Genomic DNA, 20,911 nt, shown 5'->3' with positions numbered 1-20,911 from the left:
ACCGAAAACGGCCAGTATCTCGGCTCACCAGACGCTGTCGGGGGTAAGTCAGTGTTGATGCACGACACTGCAATACAGATTTATGTCAAAAATCCCGAACTATCCCTTTAATTGAAGGAGTTTAGGATGAATTAATTTAATATGATACAAGCATCAGAGACTTGTGGAAATCTGATACTGCAAAAGACAACAATAGGGTGACAATATTTCCGTTTGTCAAAACCAAGACACCGTACAGGGGGTGGGAGGTGGGGTCTCATCATTGACATTGAGCTACTCTCACCTGGCAAAGCTTTTTAATGTTTTTCAGTGTCCTGGTGAGCTTTGAGGTCCCTGGCACCGCCATTGGACACCAAAACATATGTGCCTGCTTTGCACACTGTGCACATGGCCTACCACTTATCCCGACCGTGATGGAAAGCAGGGAATTTCTTGTACAAGTCATCGTTAAATGCGCATTTGCATGTTGCAGGCTGACCAAATGTTTGTGTTTGCTCACTCCTTCTGACTGTACAGAGACCTACAAGAGCCGCTCAATTTAATGGCCCAATGAAAGGTAATGAAAACCCGTTCATTTGCGTCACTTTTGTGGGTTTATTTTCTTTCATTGATGCTTCACTGTTAATTGAATCATATCAAAATGTTTCTTGTTACGTTTTCTTTTGGTTGCTGCCCCAAATCAAGGTCCAAAGGGGGGCGTATGTGAACCTGGTAGCCTGATCAATATGTATGTGGACTTTCTTGCTAAAATTAGTTAATCAATAAGTTAAGTCAACAAGATGTCATGTACAAGAGCTGTCTACTCTGCTGTCATTCAGAGACGCTGGTGACCAAAATCCTGTAATCATTTGAATTGAGTTCTGTAAGCTGCCTGCGCTAAAATAAAGAGATGGTAGATTTTTTCATCTCCTGAAGTTTTTTTTCTTAAGAGTTACTTGCGTGTCGCGTCTGGGAAAATTGACAATTTGGTGACCACCGACGTGATAACGTCACCCAGACGTGACCTAGATTAGACGCAGCAAAATCAATACACCAGTCTCCCACAAATTTCCTAAAAACCTCATCACAGAGGAACGCGTTCAACAAAGAAGGTATGACAGCGACCTTTTTCTCCAGAACTCGGTCTATTTGGTAGTTAAATGCGCATTTGCATGTTGCAGGCTGACCAAATGTTTGTGTTTGCTCACTCCTTCTGACTGTACAGAGAGCTACAAGAGCCGCTCAATTTAATGGCCCAATGAAAGGTAATGAAAACCCGTTCATTTGCGTCACTTTTGTGGGTTTATTTTCTTTCATTGATGCTTCACTGTTAATTGAATCATATCAAAATGTTTCTTGTTACGTTTTCTTTTGGTTGCTGCCCCAAATCAAGGTCCAAAGGGGGGCGTATGTGAACCTGGTAGCCTGATCAATATGTATGTGGACTTTCTTGCTAAAATTTGCTAATCAATAAGTTAAGTCAACAAGATGTCATGTACAAGAGCTGTCTACTCTGCTGTCATTCAGAGACGCTGGTGACCAAAATCCTGTAATCATTTGAATTGAGTTCTGTAAGCTGCCTGCGCTAAAATAAAGAGATGGTAGATTTTTTCATCTCCTGAAGTTTTTTTTCTTAAGAGTTACTTGCGTGTCGCGTCTGGGAAAATTGACAATTTGGTGACCACCGACGTGATAACGTCACCCAGACGTGACCTAGATTAGACGCAGCAAAATCAATACACCAGTCTCCCACAAATTTCCTAAAAACCTCATCACAGAGGAACGCGTTCAACAAAGGTATGACAGCGACCTTTTTCTCCAGAACTCGGTCTATTTGGTAGTTAAAAACAAAAAGAAAAAGTGATTTTGCTTTTGAGACTTTTATGCTATTTTAATTGTGTTAATTTTAAAAGAACTGTAAAAATTAATAATTGATAAATAATTGAGTGTTAGTAGAATAGGTGGCTTTAACCTATTGACGCCGGATGCTGCGCAGCGCTGAGTCCCCTGTCCGGATTGTCTGGCGATCAGCATAACTGGTAAAGGCGGGGCCACACCTGGAAGCATGGGGGGCGTGTCCTCCTCTCGCTTCCATTCACTCCCATAGAAAGACGCAAAACTGCCAGAGCTGTACTGTCGCGTTAAACCTTCTTTATCGTGGCGTATTATTTCTCCATTGAAAAATAATCCAAATGTATCCCGCACATGTTTCCATCAAGACCTGGTTTGAAGTAACAAACGTTGCTCTTTAATGCCAGCGCATGAACGCGCTCAACCACTTGATCTGTTCGCTGTTCCAGACGCTCCTATAACAGGTGCCATATCGCTATGTCGTGTAACAAATGAACATGGTCAAACACAAATGTTGTCCGTGTCTTCACTGTCATTGTCACTGTCAGCATTTTTGTGTTTGACCATGTTTATTATAAATGTTTAGCTGGCCCCACCACGTCCAGACTTTTTTTTGGTCATCATAATTACAAGGCTACTGCATCTCTATAATGCTATCATTGACAATTTGAAACAAAAAAAATAAAAAATCCTCCATACAACCTTTAATTCCCGTTATTATCAGCAGAGAGCGGCATCAGCATAAATCTTCTCATAAAATTACTGCCAACATCAATAATCTCAGATCCCTTCAAAAAGCATATCTACCACAAATTCCTGTAGTTTCTCAGTCCCCAATAACCTTAAACATGGTCCTTTTAAATGTCCGCTCTGATGAACAAGTCTTTTATTGTAAATGACCTGATTTTAGAACACAAACTTGACTGCTTCTTTTTAACAGAAACATGGCTGGGTACAGATGCACCAGTTCTCACAGAGGCCTCACCACCCACTTTTAACTTTGCTTTTTCAACCAGGAACTGTAAAAGGGGAGGTGGCACTGCTTCTATCTGTACAAACACACTAGCCACCGAACCTATTTTATTGAACAATTTTACAATTTTTGAACACCACTCACTTGTTTTTAGCAACCCTCAGATTTTATGTGTCACAGTGTACAGACCACCAAAGAAATGCAATAGTTTTATCAATGAGTTTTCTGAGTTTTTATCCATTTTACACAATTCTTTTAATATGATTATTATAACCAGTGATTTTAACTTGCACATAGATAATCTTTTAGATCCTGTTGCAAATGAATTTTTAAATGTTCTTAATTATATGGATTTTACTCAACATGTCACACAGCCAACTCACAACAGGACACACTCTGGATCTGGTCATCACCTATGGCCTGACCATTAGTGTGTTCTCTGTTGTTGACTTGGCTGTGTCTGACCACTACTGTGTGTTTTTTAACATCACTGGTTTTATACAACGTGAGACCGCTGCGAGAACTGTGAGGAAGCACCGTCTGACCCCTGAAGTGGCTGCAAATTTTATCGAAGTTTTAGATAAAAATCCCTCAATGGTTTTACCTGCCCCTTGCGATTTCATCACCGACCATTTTAATAGTAAACTATGGTCAGCTCTGGATCTGGTTGCTCCACTCAAAACTAAAAACATAACCAAAATAAAACCTCCATGGAGAACTGAAGAGCTGACAATATTCAAGAGAGAGTGCAGGAGGGCAGAACGGAGATGGAGAAAAAAACAAAACTACAATAAACTACCAATTATTCAGTGATCAACAACGTACATACAACAACACAGTAAGAAACGCAAGAAACCATTACTTTTCCACAATAATCACCAAGCACAAGAATAATCCTAAAGTGCTCTTCTGAACCATTAACAACATTTTAAACCCTGATTTTAGCACATTTTACTTGACACCCACTGACTCTCTCTGAGCAGTTTGCAGACCACTTCATTGGAAAGATAAACACTATCAGATGTGATATTTTATCTTATCAAAGCTCTGTTTTTAGTACATCTGAGTGTTTGTCTGCTCCAAAGGAAACACTGGACAGTTTTGTCCTGGTTAATGCTGGGATGCTTGACAAAGTTTTCTCCTCAGTGAGGCCCACCACATGTCTTTTAGATCCAATTCCCACCGCATTTTTAAGTCATTTTATGGATCTTTTAGGGATGAGCTTTTAACCATGATGAATTGCTCTCTTCAGACGGGGGTCTTTCCCTCTGCCTTCAAAGCAGCAGTGGTGAGGCCCCTGCTGAAGAAGAACAATTTAGATTTTAATGATTTTAACAAACTACCGACCAGTGTCTAACCTACCATTTTTAAGCAAAATTTTAGAAAAACTTGTTTTTATCCAACTAAATAATTTCTTAGACAATGACAACATCTTGGAAAAATTTCAGTCTGGTTTTAGGGTGAACCACAGCACCGAGACCGCCCTTGGCAAAGATTTTAAATGATTTTAGAATAAATTATGATTCACAAAAGGTAACCGTGTTGGTTTTACTGGATCTGAGCGCTGCCTTTGACACAGTAGACCACACTATTCTTTTAACTCGCCTAAAAGACCTCGGCCTCTCCGGTGCTGTTCACAGATGGTTCACATCCTACCTCACAGACAGAACATTTATGGTGAGTGTAGACACATGCTCCTCCAGGGTCCATAAAAATCACATGTGGTGTGCTGTGCTTTTTAACTTGTACATGCTCCCTCTTGGTGGTGTCATCAGGAGACATGGAATCAACTTCCACAGCTACGCAGATGATACACAGCTTTACATCTCCATGTCTCCTGATGACACCAGACCAATGGATGCCCTTTTTAACTGCATTCTAGAAATTAAGTCCTGGATGGCAGAAAACCTCCTCCAGCTTAACCAGGACAAAACTGAGGTTTTAGTCATTAGTCCTGAGGCCCAGAGAGAGAAACTTTTACCCAAATTCCAAACACAGTCTTTTAACCCTTCTCCTCAAGTGAAAAACCTGGGTGTCATTTTTGACTCTGAGCTAACTTTTATCCCACACATTAAGAACATCACAAAAATTGTTTTTTATCACCTAAAAAACATAGCCAGAGTCCGCCCCATTCTCTCTCTGGCCAACACAGAGACGCTGATGCATGCTTTTATCACCAGTCGAATAGACTATTGTAATGCCCTGCTCTCTGGTCTTCCCAAAAAGAGTATTTCGGGTTTGCAATTATTACAAAATTCAGCTGCACGTGTCCTGACGAGGACCAGAGGGCGGGACCACATTACACCGGTTTTAAAATCATTGCACTGAGGCCCCGCGGAAGACCCAGGACACGCTGGAGGGATTATGTCTCTCGGCTGGCCTGTTAACGCCTCGGGGTTCCCCCGGAGGAGCTGGAGGACGTGTCTGGGGTGAGGGAAGTCTGGGAGTCCCTGCTTAGACTGCTGCCTCCGCGACCCGGCCCCGGATAAGCGGAAGAAAATGGATGGACGGATGCACTGACCCCCTGACCAAATATTGCACTTCCCTCCAAGACCTCGGCTACTGTTAATCAATATTCAATTAAAGCCAACACTAAGAATAAGATAAAGAATAAAGAGCAAGAATAATGCAGCAGTGGCAATCTGTTACACAGGGAAAAATAAATTAGCTTCAAGAAGACCATTAGCGACCACCACCCCAGATATACAACAAAAGAGCATTTACCGCAAATTTAGAAGGGGGGGGGGGCACTCTACATGGGGCTCGGAGCGCGCTACGAGCGGCCGCCGGCACCACCGCCTACTCCAGACAACCTTTAAAATGTAGTCAGACACATCACATTAAAGCAAATTCTATAAGAAATATTAAAACAATAACTCCGGTATACACGCGCTGCCTTCAAAAGCCACCGAAAGCCCCGACTGCCACACCACGGCGTGCGCAGCCTTTTCTAATCGCCGGGAGCCACGCGCAGCGACTCACAGGTGGACGCACTCACGGACGCAACACAGTAGGACAACATAGTCTAATCACCCGGTTACACTTGCATGTGCATGCTCCCTGGAGAGTCCCACTCAGATTATAGAGAAAAGTCCTATCTGTGCCCCCCCAGACCTTCAACTCACTTCACATTTACCTTCTCTCATCCCAATAGTGTGTGTGCTTCCTGTGCCCTGATCCATTTTGCAAGAGCGAATAACGGAGCTAAACTCCAAGAGTTTCCGATACAAACTCCACACTGTGGACACAGTAGGCCTGAACGAGGAGCTTTATGCAGAGCTCTGCATGATTAGCACAGACCTATAGTGTAGTTTATACTGTTTAGTCCTGCTGTGTAACTCCAGCTCTATGAATGTGATAATGTGCACTGATGAAAAAATTACAAATGTGACTGTGTTAAGGGCATGTGGAAAAAAAAAAAAAAAACATAATCATTATAAGGTTTATAATTAGATGTATATATGTTATAGGCATATTTTGATTTCCAAAAGCTACTGCAGTATATCTGTACTGGATCAAGGAACAACTTTAGTTCCCTCTGTGAGGGTAAAGGGATCAACACATTATGCTCAAATACAAAGAGGAAAAAAATCTGGTAGAAGAACTTTAACAAGACATAAACTTTCTTGTTAAATGTGGCAAATTTTCATATGTCAATGCAGCTGAAGTAGAATATCACTACAACCAACAAACTCAAACTGCATTTATCATCTGACAGAAGCTGAAGGACCAGAATGAACCAGAAAGGTTGCCTCTGCACAAAGAACAAAAAGAAAGTATCCCTCCTCCTAGTGCTCTTTGCATCTGTCATCCTTCTGCTCACTTATACACAGGTAAAGAAATGGTTGCATGCTTATATACAGATTATAAGAGACTGTCACTTTTGATTAGGGTGAGCATTGACGTCAAGACATCCTTAGGTTGAAGACAGGACTCATAAAATCATTGTTATTATTTCACAGTTCATTTAGTTATGAATGCAATCCTTGCATGTAAGTCTTCCCTGCATTTTGGAGGTCATCTATTTTAGAAGTCACTGCATATATATTTATAGTTTCCTTTCTTGAGGGATTACACAGATATTTAGAGGGAAACACATTTTAATGTAGTAACAATTCAGACAATTCACAAGTGTACAGCACCTAGTATCATTGTTGTTACCATTATATATAGACTTTAAACAAATATCTAAACCACAGTGTAATATTTTGATTTATCTGTGACACAATGTAGTCATATCCATATTTATTTTTATTTATTTTAGGTAGGCATAAGGTGGCCACCCATTCACCAAACCTATCCACTGAACCTATGTGAAAAGGTTAACAGTTTAGGTTTCATGCTTGACAGTTGACTTAGCTTTGAGCCAGACATTAAGTAAGTAACTAAATCTTTTTATTATCCAAAAATGTGTGAGTATATATACAAAGACCATCAATTTCTCTCTCAAGCTTGTGCAGAGACACATGTTTTTATTACAAACCATGTTGATTACTGTAATGCTCTTCTTTCTGGTCATCCAAAGAAAACTACAGCACCACTTCAGCTACTACAAAACTCTGTAGCACGACTGCTGATTAGGACCTGGAAGAAAGAGCATATCACCAGTACTGAAGTCTCTGCACTGTTTTAATTAATTGTTTTAGTCCTATTTGTTTATCTGGTCTGCTTTTATCATATGAGCCCTCTTTGTCATCTTTTAATTGTCTCAATAGTCTAAAGTGTTTTACTTTAGACTATTCAGTATCACCCTGAGATCCACTGTGAGTGTTTATACTTTAAAACTCAAAACTTATCTTTTCAGTTTAGCTTTTACTTAAAATTCTAAACTTTGTTTTAAATGAAATTACTATTATTTTGTTTTTACTTGTTGTTTTTTTTATAGATACTTTTGGGGTCTCCAACCCGTACTCCGCACAGATGTTTCTTTACACCCACTGCTTAGTTATGCCACTCCATGTGTGCTTTCCCTCCTAGCATCTTACACCCTTCAGTTATGTTCTGGACACTAACCCCAAACCTGAGATTGGGTATGAGGCCCAGTAAGTATCACGCTGAACAAGGCAGCGACTGATCTGAAAGATAAGATCATGGCCAGAAGGCAACCACAATGCCAGTTACAGAGGCTAAGTGAAGTACCACCTGAAAGTCTCCTAGAAGATGTGAATGCAACACTGAGGTGATCCCTACCATTACAGAAACCAATAAGCTGATAGACACATAAGAGCAACCATGGAAGCCATAAGAAACAATACCCACCAGTGGCTGGTGGATGCGAGAGAAGACCACAGCTACCTACCTGCACAGAATCCAGTCACCATCACAGCAGCATACATCCAGAAAACAGTATCAGGTATGAAAAACTGGACAGCACCTGGCCCAGACATGATCCTTGCATGCTGGCTAAAGAAAGTCACTGCACTCCATGAATGTCTGGCAACACAAACAAGGGATGGGACTGGCCCTGAATGGCTAATTGAAGGGCATACGATCCTGATTCTGAAGCATCCCTCAAAGGATACAGTAGCATTCCACTTTCAGCCAATAACCACAACACGGAAGCTCATGTCAGGAATCATCTCTGCTAAAATAAGCGGGCACATCTGTCAATAAATGGTAAATGGTAAATGGTCACATTTTTCTATAGCGCTTTTCCACCTTCAAGGCACTCAAAGCGCTTTACAACAAGGAACCACTCACCCATTCACACACACATTCACACACCAGTGTACGCAGACACTGTGGGCAAGGTGGGTCAAGTGTCTTGCCCAAGGACACAATGACAGCATTCATCTGAGTGGATCTGACCACTCAACCTGTGATGTTTATGTCGAGAGCTGGATTCGAACCGCCAACCTTTAGATCAGTCTACCAACTGAGCTACTGCCGCCCAATAAATGAGCATAGTACAGAAAGGCATCGGCATAAACACCAGGGGAGCCAAACACCAACGCCTGGTTGACTGAACAATCGCCTGTGACTGCAGAACCCGTCAGAATGAGCTGTGCACTGCCTAGATTGCAGTGGCGTGGTGTCAGGGCCTGCAAGGCCTTCTCTGCTGGCCTAAAAAAATATCTGAATCACAGACTGATGTTAATTATATTATTAAATAATTCCAAATAGTCTGTCTGCTTCCTTTCAGAACATTTCCAATAGTTGTGTTGCTTCCAGACGTGCATTTTAAAGCATTTAAAGCATTTGACCTATCACATTTCAGCCGTCACTTGTTGCTAGGCACAGTCAAAGTCAAAGAAGTCTGTGTGTCACTGGATTCAGACCCGTTGACTCGACAGTCAGAGAGCGAAACAGCCAAAGCAGCAAACTGCATCTGTAGCGGAACCAGGACTAAACCAGGTCTAAACCAGCACTACACCAGGTCTAAACCAGATCTAAATCAGGACTACACCAGGACTAATCTTGGACTTCAGCAAGAGAGAGAGCAAAAGAGAGTAAGAGAGTGTCCACAAAGCATGATCGGGCGACAGCTACACTGAGTCCCACCAAGATCTAGAGCACAGACAGGCTTGAGAAGTGTAGTGACAAAGAGAGGGAAGGTAGTCCACACAGAAGGGGTCTCACTTCCAGAGGGAACAATATTAAGGACAGTTACAGTACCTTGGTAACCCACAAGCAAATGGCAACCTTGAAGAGGCAACAAGGAAAGCAGCTATGACCAAATACCTATGAGAAGGGCAAGAGGTCAGCTCAATGGCAAGAACAAGTTCCAGGCAATAAACCTCTATGCCCTACCAGTGATTAGATATCCAGCAGGAAACAAAAGCTGGCCAAAGGAGGAAATACAGAACACAGATGTAAAGACACGAAAGCTCTTGGCCATGCATGGAGGGTTCCATTCCAATTCAGCACACTGAGACTGTACGCAAGCTGGAAGGAAGGAGGCCAAGGAATAGTGAGTGTGGGAACCAATGTCCATGATGAAACATCCTAGATCCATAAGTACATCAAGGACAAGGTCCCAACCGATGATGTGCTCAGAGAATGTCTTAGACAGTGGCGCGCAGAGGAAGAGGTACTGTCAGGACAAGCCTCCATACCACTGGAACATAACTGAAGTGGCTGATATCAAGAAATCCTACCACTGGCTTGAGAAGGCTGGTCTGAAGGACAGAACAGAGGCACTCATCCTGGCCCGAGCAATAGAGGCCCAGATCTACCAAACCAGACAAACCTGTGGTGCAGGCTGTGCAAAGAGGCCCCAGAAATATCCCAGCACATAACTGCAGGGTGCAAGATGCTGGCATTGAAGGCATACATGGAGTGACATAACCAAGTGGTGGGCAGATACATCTGTATACCATGGAGACCAGGAGACCCCAAGGCCAAGGTAAGAAACACCTCCAAAGGTAATGGAGAATGAGCAAGCCAATGTCCTGTAGGACTTTCAGATACAGACAGACAGAATAGTGATGGCAAACCAGCCAGATATCGTGGTGGTGGATAAGCAGCAGAACAAAGCTGTGGTGGTGGACATTCCAGTACCAAGTGATGGTAATATCAGGAAAAAGGAACACAAGAAACTAGAGAAATACCAGAGGCTCAAGAAGAGCTGGAGAAGGCCTGGAAGGTGAAGGCATCAGTGATAATCGGAGCACTCGGGGAGAGAGAATATATATATCTTCCTTACCCTCTGAGGGTGGTCTTCTCTCTCATCCTCATCCAGCTCGGGTCCTACCCAAGACACTGTTAGTTTCTGTTTTATCTTGCAAAAATGAAAAACAAGCTCAGGGGCACAGGATTGTTCTTACAGTACTCTTAATAGTGTTAGAGCAGAATTCACAGCATCAAATGTCAGAGAGTCTACAAGCATCTACTTGAGATTTCAGAGAAGTATCAGGGGTTTGAGAGTCTACAAGCCTGTAACTGTTTTTTGTTTTTGTTTTTTTTGAGCTGACAGATAAATCTGGGAGAATCTTTTTAGTTGATACATAATTCTGGGAAAATCACGGAGCACCTGCAGTTTGCATCATTCAAGGCCACTGAACAGAACATTTTGCACTTTAAATGTAAGGCAAGGCAAGGCAAGTTTATTTGTATAGCACAATTCGTACACAAAGTAATTCAAAGTGCTTTACAGAATAAGAAATACATTCAAATCATAATAAAAACAAATCAAAACATAATCATGAAGATTAAAATTAAAAAAGAGAGACATAAATTGGAGAGAAGAGTGCGGAATGAAAACCTTTCAGTTATATGCACAGTTAAACAGAAATGTTTTGAGTCTGGATTTAAACAGCGTCACAGAAGAGGCCTGTCTCACATGTTCAGGAAGACTGTTCCAGGTTTTAGCTGCATGAACCTGAAACGCTGACTCCCCTTGTTTAGTTCTGACTCTGGGCACCAGCAGGAGGCCGGTCCCTGAGGTCCTCAGAGTGCGAGATGGTTCATATGACACTAACATGTCACAGATGTACTTTGGTGCTCGGCCATGGAGAGACTTGTACACAAGCAGAGCTGCTTTAAAGTCTATTCTCTGAGGCACAGGAAGCCAGTGCAGAGACCTGAGCACAGGACTTATGTGCTCGTACTTCCTAGTTCGAGTAAGGACCCGAGCTGCAGCGTTCTGGATGTTCTGCAGCTGTCTCACAGCTCGTTTGGAGAGACCAGTGAGCAGACCATTACAGTAGTCTAACCTACTGGAGACAAATGCATGGATAAGTTTCTCCAAGTCTGATTTAGACAGTAAACCTTTGATTTTTGCTATGTTTTTTAGATGGTAAAAGGCTGCAGATGTTATTGATTTTATGTGACTGTTAAAGTTCAAGTCTGAGTCCATTATTACCCCTAGATTTCTTGCCTGATTTGAAGGTTTTAGAGCGAGAGAGACTGGAGGTGACTGCTGACACTGTCCCTTTGTTTCTGTGGACCAAACACTATGACTTCAGTCTTGTCAGAGTTTAGCTGGAGAAAGTTGTTTTGCATCCACACACTGATCTGTTGGATGCAGTGACCAAGTGACTCCACTGGTCCATAGTCTCCTGCTGCCAGAGAGACGTAGATCTGAGTGTAATCTGCATAATTGTGGTACGACACATTATTGCTGCTTATTAACTGGCCTAATGGCAGCATGTAGAGATTGAACAACAGGGGGCCCAGGATTGACCCCTGAGGCACCCCACAGGTCAGGGCCATGTCATCTGAGACACAGTTTCCAATTTCAACAAAAATACTTCCTGTCTTCTAGATAGGACTTGAACCAGTTTAGTACAGTACCAGAGATGCCCACCCAGTCCTCTAGTCTCTGTAAGAGGATCCCATGATCGACAGTGTCAAAAGCAGCACTCAGATCTAACAGGATCAAGACTGAGACTTTGCCTGCATCAGTGTTCAGGCGGATGTCATTTGTCACCTTGATAAGAGCAGTCTCAGTGCTGTGGTGGGCTCTAAAACCTGACTGGAAAACATCAAAGGAGTTGTTCATTTGGAGAAAGTTCATAAGCTGTTGGTAAACAGCTTTTTCAAGGACTTTGCCAAAAAACGGCAGATTTGAGATGGGTCTGAAATTGTTCAGTACTGTGGCATCAAGACTGCTCTTCTTTAGGAGAGGCTTAATGACCGCAGTTTTCAACGCATTTGGGAATGTTCCAGATTGAAGTGACATGTTAACTATGTGAGTGAGTGGTGAAAGTAAACTGTTGAGGATGGACTTTAGAAATCTAGTGGGTAACATGTCCAGGCAGCAAGTAGATGAACTCAGACTGGTAACGATCTCTAAAACAGTTTTGTCAGTTACAGGTGCAAAGTGATTCAGCTCTAAGTGTCTCTGTGGCTGCATGCTTGTTATTTGTGTTGTGGAATTGATGGAATTTTTGATGCCCTGAACTTTGTCATTAAAGAAAACTGCAAACTCATTACATTTAGATGTGGAAATTAGTTCTAGTGGCAGTGGAGCTGGAGGGTTTGTTAATCTGTTCACTGTTGCAAACAGGACACGAGAGTTGTTACTGCAATTACCAATAATGTCCGAAAAATACTTCTCTCTTGTAGCAAGCATTTAGTATGATGAGCACAAATAAGATTATTGTTCACAACACTAATGCTGCTATGCTGCTGCCCATGCTGGGTTTCAGGCAGCAGGCTCCATGACATGATCCAAGTTGAATCAATGTTGACAAAATATCCTCACGTTGTTTATGCATTGTTCTGTTTTTAGAGCTTTGACTTCAGATTGCACCATTGGTACAAAACAGCTACAGTTTACTTCATGCGAACAGCTTTTGAGTTAACAACTACAACGTCACCACCAAAGACAGCTAAGCCCACCACCATGTCCACAACACAGTCTAAACCTGAGCTCCAGAGATGCAGTTACAAATATTTATCTCCTGCAAATGCAGAACAAGGACGCAAACTTTTGGACTCTATAACCTGGCCTGAAACTCTGCACCTGCCCAAACCCTTTTCACAGAATTTGACGACTAGTGCCTCTAAAAGTATGTTCACTATTGTACCTCAAAGGAAAGGCTGGCATCTGGGGGACAAGCTGACAGTTAGGATTCAAATGAAGGATTTTTATGGAAACCCAAAGAGGAGCGGAGGGGACTTTGTTATCGCCAAGCTCCAGAACCGGCAGCTAGGGGCAGCTGTAGTGGGACAGGTGCAGGATCACTTCAACGGGACATTTACTGCTGTGTTTCCTCTGCTGTGGAATGGGACTGCGTCTGTAGAGGTAAGTGAATTAACCATATTTATGAACTCAAAGACAGCAGCTCCCAGTATAGAGTTTAAGTCCCATGGTACTCCTTTCTCACAGCACACAATTAGAGATGGACTACCAGTATATGTTTGTTTCATAGTGGAGCTCTTAAGGAGCAAAACAGTTAACTTTTATGGTACAAGCATGACATTTTGCCACATTACTAACACCCCCAATAAAAAACCCTGACATAAAAAAGACTGCATAATCCCTTTCTTATAGTCTAATTTGCTTAGTTATACATTTTGCAATGTTGAACAACATTTTTTTTTTTTTTAAAGTCCAAAGCATTAAGGAGGTCATGTGACCATTTTCCTCGAGAATGTAAGGGTTGTGTGGGTTCCCTCTGATTGAAATCTGTAGTGGACCAAATATAAAAATAAGTTTAGATTTAATAAATTCAAAAAAGGTATAATTTAACAAAGGCTCAAATTAGGCAAGTTACTAACAAAAAAAGCAGGGCCCAACTGGGCCTACTAACTTACTCAAAGTGAGTCTCCACACGTTCTGATGACTCAAGGCCGCTCTCCTCTTTTTATTTCATTAGGAGGCCCTAGTTACAGAATGATAATTCTCAAGGGGAAGGGGAAACCAGCAAAGACATAATAAGAAACTGGTGCAGCTATGCATAGTATAAACACATAAAACATGATTAACAATCAGGAGGTGCCTTAGGTCAGACACCATCATAACTCTTGCATGTGTGACAGTGGGAGTTGGCTTCATGTGAGGAATCATCTTGAGGTTCACTAGAGCGATAGGACACTGCACACAGTTGTCAAACACAGAGAGGTTATTCAACAAGTGACAAGTGATTGGTACATTATAAATCAAAGAATTGTAGTACATAAATGGTTAACTCATAGGCCTAGAATATCACACAAGTATTTAGCAAATATGGGATAATAAAATTATTCTGACACAGTGCTCAAAAAAACAAAAACAGTGTAAGTAAATTAGACTTATATTCACTAAAATGTGTGCACTGAAATTAGAATATAAGTCTAAATAAAGGAATTAAAGCTTAATGCAATTAACTTAATGGAAATGAAATGAAATTATACTGACACTATGGAGTGGTGGCAGAGGTATCCACCATAAAATCCAAGTTAATAAAATATTTTATCTTTCAAAGCCATATTTATTGGATTTTTGATAACAAAAACATTTAACCATCTCTAAAGATCTGTAAGTGCCATATCATATTTCATAATGATAATTAAATGTTGAATGGATGTGAGGCTTACCCCCAAACACTTAACAGAGATCTATCTTAAATCGTTAAACTTATTCAAAGTGCTCTAAGTGCAGCTGCGGCCACATTGGCATGAATCTGTACATGCCAAATTTGCCTTTGCACACTTGCATCGCCCAGTACAGGCTACTCTGCATCCACACTTGATAAATTCATAGTATGCGTCCTTTGCCTGGTGGAGTGTGCCATGTGGAGTGCCATCACGCTTCCATCCCCTGTCTGCAGGGCTGGGGAGATCTGGTGTCTTAAAATACTAAAATTCTTAATGGTGCATTATAACTTTTCAAATGGGATGTCCATAACTTTCTTGAATCATGAAGATGTTATAGCTTTGGCTGGAATGTTCCACTGTGTGGCATTAAACATTTAAGTCTTGTGTATATTTAGTTAACGATTGAAAATGTGTTTATTGCTCAAATAACTAAAATACAGACATTCTTACATTTAGCAGGGTCTCTTGCTTGTCACAAGGGAGATGGATAAGGTTAATGTCTTACTGTGAAAACAAATCATCTCCATGAAGACAAGCAGATATTTTACCTTCCACTGGAAATGTTACATTGTGCATCTTTAAAGACGTTAAATTGCATTGGTCTTTTACATAGCCTGTATATCTCACATTATGGGTAGAAAAAACATTATTTCAGCAGTTTAAGCAAATATGTATTTAATTAGACTTTCATTTTAACATTTGAAGCTAAAACATAGTACATTTGTGGTCTTTATAATGGGTTTATATCTTTATTACAATCCATATCTCACTGTAGTACAGATGTGAACAGAGCCTCCTCTTTAGATGAGATTATAGTCTGAACATCCACAAGTCATTTGAAATTGAGAGATCACAATGAAACTACAACAAAACCTGTCACAAAACCTTGTCTAATCTCACCTGAATTTGGTCATAATCCCACATTACCATCTCCACAATTTCAAAGGTGTTCTCAGTCTGGTGTGGGATTACTTGAATGAGCAGTCCACCTCTGCTGTTGTCATTATTGTTATTATGATATTGTGATGTTTTTTGGGGGGTTTTTTTATATTTAAAATCAAGTCAAAGACAGTGTAAGAGCAGATGCTGCTAATATAACATTATGATATGGATAATAAGATGCAAGGTCATTTACACACAGGCAATTCAGATATTAATGCATAGAGAGTTCTGGGCATAAATTTGTTAGTAGTATTACAGATGTACTATGTAACTTTTCTGCTGGGAGAGATAATTGCAATGTTATATTGTATCTCAGTATGGCATTAAACTTGTCTATCTCCATGGAGACAAGACAGTAGCACAACCAGGCCATGTTTACAGGTCAGATATGTGGAGAGGTGGTTATATAGGTTATAAGGTTATATATATAGGTTTAGTGCCTTACTGATGAATATCTCAAGCAGAGCAATGAAAGCTCCATGGTAACAAGCAGGCATAATGTCCATAACAAGACTGCATTAAAAAAAACTTAAGTCATCTACAGGTTTTATATACAAAGCCTTATATAAAATGTCATTTGTGTAGTTAGTAGTTTTTATACACATACTTTATACTTTTACTCAAGCACAAGTTTCGCAGTAGTACTTGTAACTGCGTAGATATTTTGCTTTGTAACTGTACTTCGACTCTCAGATTTTCTGTAGTCTTTTCACTATTTGAACCAGGAAACTAAAAGGAAGACCGAAGAGCTGATTTAACCATTGAATATATAGGTCAAAGAAAGATTAGGGGGAGAGAGAAATGAAGATATAAAATCAAACCCACACAAAAATAATTTTCATGAAGTTTTACATTTGCCTTAAAGTTGGACTAAACATCTAAACTCCGCCCACAAACACATTTCAAATAGAGCTGATAAACTGAGTGGTACCTGGAGGACTAAAGAAGAGAGTGAAAGGAGAGAGGGGCGGGGCTAGGTGGTATAAGGAACATTGTGACTGGTCTAACAGGCATCCACACTACAGACTCCGCCCCTATAGTCAGGTATTTGTAAACAGAAACAACTGGCTGTAATCAGGGCGGTCCTACGTGATGTCACATAATACTTGATGTCACAGAGGCCACTGGAGTACACACACACTCATTTTTACATACTGTTGCCCAGATTCTTTTGCAGATGTACCTAGTTTGCTCTAAAATGACCAGAAAAGTACTAGAAACAGTAAATAACACTATTAAAGATGCACTGTGTAACTTTTTGATTCGGGGTCTGTTACCTGCTTGTTTCTATGGAGATGTCATTGCTTTGCCTGGAATGTTCCACAGTATGACATTAAACAGCTGTACTTCAGATTTATTAAATTACAGGTGGTTTTATAACTCAAAAATACCTTAAAAAAAACAAAAAACAGGTGTTCTGACTGTGAGCGGGGTCAGAGATCTGACCTGTAACTTGGCCTTGTTTGGTCTCCATGAAGATAGAAAGTTTTATTACCATACTGTTAAACATTCCAGACAAAGCAATAACATCTCCATGGAGACCAGAAAAGTTACACAATGTACCTTTAAAAAAACACCACTAGTTTAGTAGCTTTTTTTTTTTTTTTTTTTGTTATTTAATGTTTACTTTCACTTTAAAAACAGCAATGAAAACTGCTTTGCACTAGCTAGAATCTTGATACATACTCTTCTTTATAACCTATATCATAATGTAACATTATTTTCCAAAAAAGGCGGTTTAAGGAGTAATTTAGCTCTAAGCCTCGTTTTCACGTGAGCCATTTTGTGACATGCGTAGTACTCGGCTCCAGGGTCGACTTGGGCTTGGTTTCTTATCCAGAAATGTTAGTCATAGGGATGTTAATAATCTGGCAAAGTTTCATGCTTGTACCATAAAAGTGAACAATTGAGCACTGTTTTGTCTCCACTATCAGGGCCTATGCCGATTATTTAGAGTCCAGAACAACCGATGGCCGATAAGTTCTACCCTGCCGAATTAAATTTACTACAAACTCATCCATAGCCTTTTTTTTTCACAAACCTTTAAGATAGCAGTGTGGTCACGTTTTTGTGCAGTTATCCCACTCATTACAGTGTTCAGATAAATATACTGTGCATTAGACTACCACACACCAATGCTTTACACCGCCCAAAGTCCACAGAAGAGCACTCACCCTTTTAGTAATATGTCATGACTTGATAACAGTAATAATAGTTGGGAATGGTGGAAACCCTCCCAGCCTCAAATAAACTCTACCTTGTCCAAGGGCCTGCCTGCTGTGAGACAATTGTGCCTCTATGTGCCAATAACTATTTTACTATTTCTATAACAGTACTTAACTTTTATGATAATACACCTTACATTTCTCTTAGCCCTCAAAGCCTTACACTGTCTGTAATGGGACTGGGATTGGGCCACTGGGATAGTGGGAATCATACTCAAAAATTGACATTGGTGTTGGTTCTTTGTAGGTGATGCTGGTGCATACTAGTGAGTCCATCACTGTCTTAAAGCGCCTGACAGAGGAGGAGCCTGACAGGATCACCTTTGGCAGTGACTTCAAGTCTGGATCAGTCAAACACGTGAGCGTATGCAACGTGTGTCTGGATCCAAATAAAGCTCCACTGTGTAATTATACTGACCTCAACACTGGAGAGCAATGGTTCTGCTACAAACCGAAAACACTAGGCTGTGATACTCGCATCAGCCACTTCAAATACGGTTACAGCCAGAAAATCAGCAAGGACGAAGAAGCTCTCTTCCAAAAGTAGGAACAATATAGTGATCTGTGTTTAATTATAGCTGCATTGAAATATTTGTTCCAGTCAAATATAGAGCTAGATTTCAATGAGCAATATCTATTCTGTGTAGGGGAATCAACTTGAATGCCCCTATTATGGCCACAGGAAATGACACTATCATGATTTTGCCAAAAGCAGGTACGCTTTTCTGTTTCTTTAAATAATTAAGTATTGTAAAATAAATAGCTCAAAAGACTTATAAACTTTCTGTAAATCTTTTTTTTTCTTTGTTCAGGTGAGCCAAATGTGGGGAGTCCAGGATCTTCTGGATATTATTTTAACAACCAATGGCGATCACTACGTGGCCCTGCAGTACGTCAGTTCAACAATGCCTCAGTCATTACTGCCTGTCTCAAGGGGAAACAGTTACATCTGTTTGGAGACTCCACCATCAGACAGTACTACCTCTACATCACAAAAACAGTACCAAGTATGTAGGATTGTTTGTTTAGAATCTTATTCTATGGGGAGCTTTGGTCTTACAGGTAAATCTTTGTGCATGATTTTGAGATATAATGAGCCCTTTGTTTTAGACCTACAGACGTTTGACAAGCACAGTTCACCTCAAAGTGGCCCGTTCTTGGCTGTCGACTACATCAACGACATTGTGATGACATTCCGCTGCCATGGGCCTCCCCTCCGCTTTGGATATGTCCCTGTGTCCCAGCTGCGATATGTGGCTAATGAACTGGACGGAGTGACTGGTGGACCCAACACTGTGGTAGTGATAGGTATCTGGTCTCACTTCAGCACTTTTCCCATGGAGGTCTACTATCAGCGCATCATGACAATTCGCAAAGCAGCTCTACGTTTGCTAAACCGAGCTCCGGACACTAAAATCATCATCCGAAGTGCCAACATGAAAGACCTGACCCTATTCGAGAGTCTGACTAACAGTGACTGGTACTCCCTGAAGAGAGACAAGTTGCTCCGAGCTGTGTTCAGAGATACCGGGGTGTTTCTGTTGGATGCCTGGGAGATGGCACAGGCTCATTACCTTCCTCATAACCTTCACCCACAACCGGAAATCATCAAACAAATGATTGATGGAGTCCTGTCCTATACATGTCCTGGAAAGGGAGACTGAATACTGTAACAAACACAAAGAAGGAAATGAGATGAATGTACTTGAATCTATAGTTTTAAGCCATTGTGTTTATTATATTTTAATTAAAGTCTCTAACCAATAACTTATTGTTTATTTTGCTTTTTTCTTTTTTTTTTTACAATTAATGTGATTTTTTTTTTTTTTAATGCCTATGAATTTTATATTTTAGTAATTTCTGTCCATGCATGTTTATTTAGTGTTGGCAAGTAACTAAATGCATTATAATGTGATCACATTTAGCAATGTTCACTACTTGAAACTTGTATCTTGATGCATTAATGCTGCTGTTACTAACCTGGGAATACCAGTGAAATGCAGACACATAAAAGGCATTGTTGCTTGGAGTCAAGGACGGGACTGTGAGCTCCTGCTCCCCTTCACACACACACACATACACACATACAGATACACACTATAAAAACTGTAAACACATGTCAGGGCTCTCCCCCTGTCTTTTCTGGAGAGCCCGCAGCTACGCTGTTTAGTTTTTGCCTAGCTATGCTGTCACTTTTCCTTTCTGTTACTCAATAAATCCTTCTGACTACATTTCAGATTCATGGTCCTCTTTGACACTTACACCGGAAACATACATCCTTACAGCATGTACCGAAAATATGTACATGTATTAATACAGTAGCTGTATTATGGTACAGTTACTCTCATTTTGTGGTATTCAGAATACAGTTACTTGTCTAAGATCAAAGGAATACGTGATCAAACTTCAAACTACATGGTGAAGGAGAATAGAGAAAACAGCTCTTTTGAGTCATCATTGATCAGTGGTGTTTAAATGCATAACAAACAGTGAAACACACAGCTGTTATCCTAGCTCCTTTACACTGTAATGAATAATGGTACTCAATGTAATTGTGTTGTATGTACCTAGAATACCGAACTCTGGTTGGACCAAGAAACAGAATATTGTTAAAATACATGTAAATACAGGTTTCTGGTAACTGAATACATTTTTTAAAAATTATTAATTAGTGGGTGTGCTGGTGGTGGTGGAAAACTTTATTTTATTAACATCTAACTACCTGCTAATTAGCATTGTTTTAAATGGTTAAATTGTCATTAATTAGAATTTATTTAGCCTTTATTAATGGCTATTTCCCAATAAGCTTATTCTGCTATTAGTTAGACATTTACAAACACTTTCCTATTAATATAGTCCTTATTGCTGCTTATTAGTTTGATACTAAGCCATTTTTGTCCATGAATTATGATTCTAATAAGCTTTTGGTAATAAGTGTGTTGTTAAGGACTAGTAGCATAAGAAATGTAGTTTTTAC

General features: G+C 40.5%; 1 protein-coding gene across 2 annotated transcripts; it reads left to right on the top strand.

Moving 5' to 3' along the window:
* The first annotated feature begins 1,033 nt into the window (after nt 1–1,033).
* LOC110161414 (NXPE family member 3-like) lies at nt 1,034–20,098 on the top strand. Of its 2 annotated transcripts, none has more exons than XM_055153900.1 (8): nt 1,034–1,091; nt 1,205–1,244; nt 6,522–6,636; nt 12,978–13,493; nt 18,182–18,477; nt 18,582–18,649; nt 18,747–18,941; nt 19,045–20,098. In XM_055153900.1, the coding sequence occupies exons 3-8, from the start codon at nt 6,538–6,540 to the stop codon at nt 19,596–19,598; spliced, it is 1,728 nt and encodes a 575-aa protein (XP_055009875.1). In that variant the 5' UTR covers nt 1,034–1,091; nt 1,205–1,244; nt 6,522–6,537; the 3' UTR covers nt 19,599–20,098. The 2 variants fall into 2 exon arrangements, with proteins under 2 accessions (XP_055009875.1, XP_055009874.1); XM_055153899.1 differs by having other exon boundaries at nt 1,045–1,091; nt 1,161–1,244.
* Nucleotides 20,099–20,911: the final 813 nt, after the last annotated feature.

This window comes from Boleophthalmus pectinirostris, unplaced genomic scaffold (assembly GCF_026225935.1).
Source record: "Boleophthalmus pectinirostris isolate CB_2022bp ecotype Guang Dong unplaced genomic scaffold, ASM2622593v1 HiC_scaffold_18, whole genome shotgun sequence".
In the NCBI taxonomy this organism is placed as follows: domain Eukaryota; kingdom Metazoa; phylum Chordata; class Actinopteri; order Gobiiformes; family Gobiidae; genus Boleophthalmus; species Boleophthalmus pectinirostris.
Note: the sequence above shows the minus strand (reverse complement) of the source record. Positions and strands in the feature narration are given on the sequence as shown.

What these genes read in the sequence shown, in the direction of transcription:
- LOC110161414 (XM_055153900.1), top strand. Translation starts at nt 6,538, where the DNA reads ATGAACCAGAAAGGTTGCCTCTGCACAAAGAACAAAAAGAAAGTATCC. An exon ending in CATGATTTTGCCAAAAGCAG is followed by an intron (nt 18,650 to 18,746) that starts GTACGCTTTTCT and finishes TTCTTTGTTCAG; the next exon opens with GTGAGCCAAATGTGGGGAGT. An exon ending in CATCACAAAAACAGTACCAA is followed by an intron (nt 18,942 to 19,044) that starts GTATGTAGGATT and finishes CCTTTGTTTTAG; the next exon opens with ACCTACAGACGTTTGACAAG.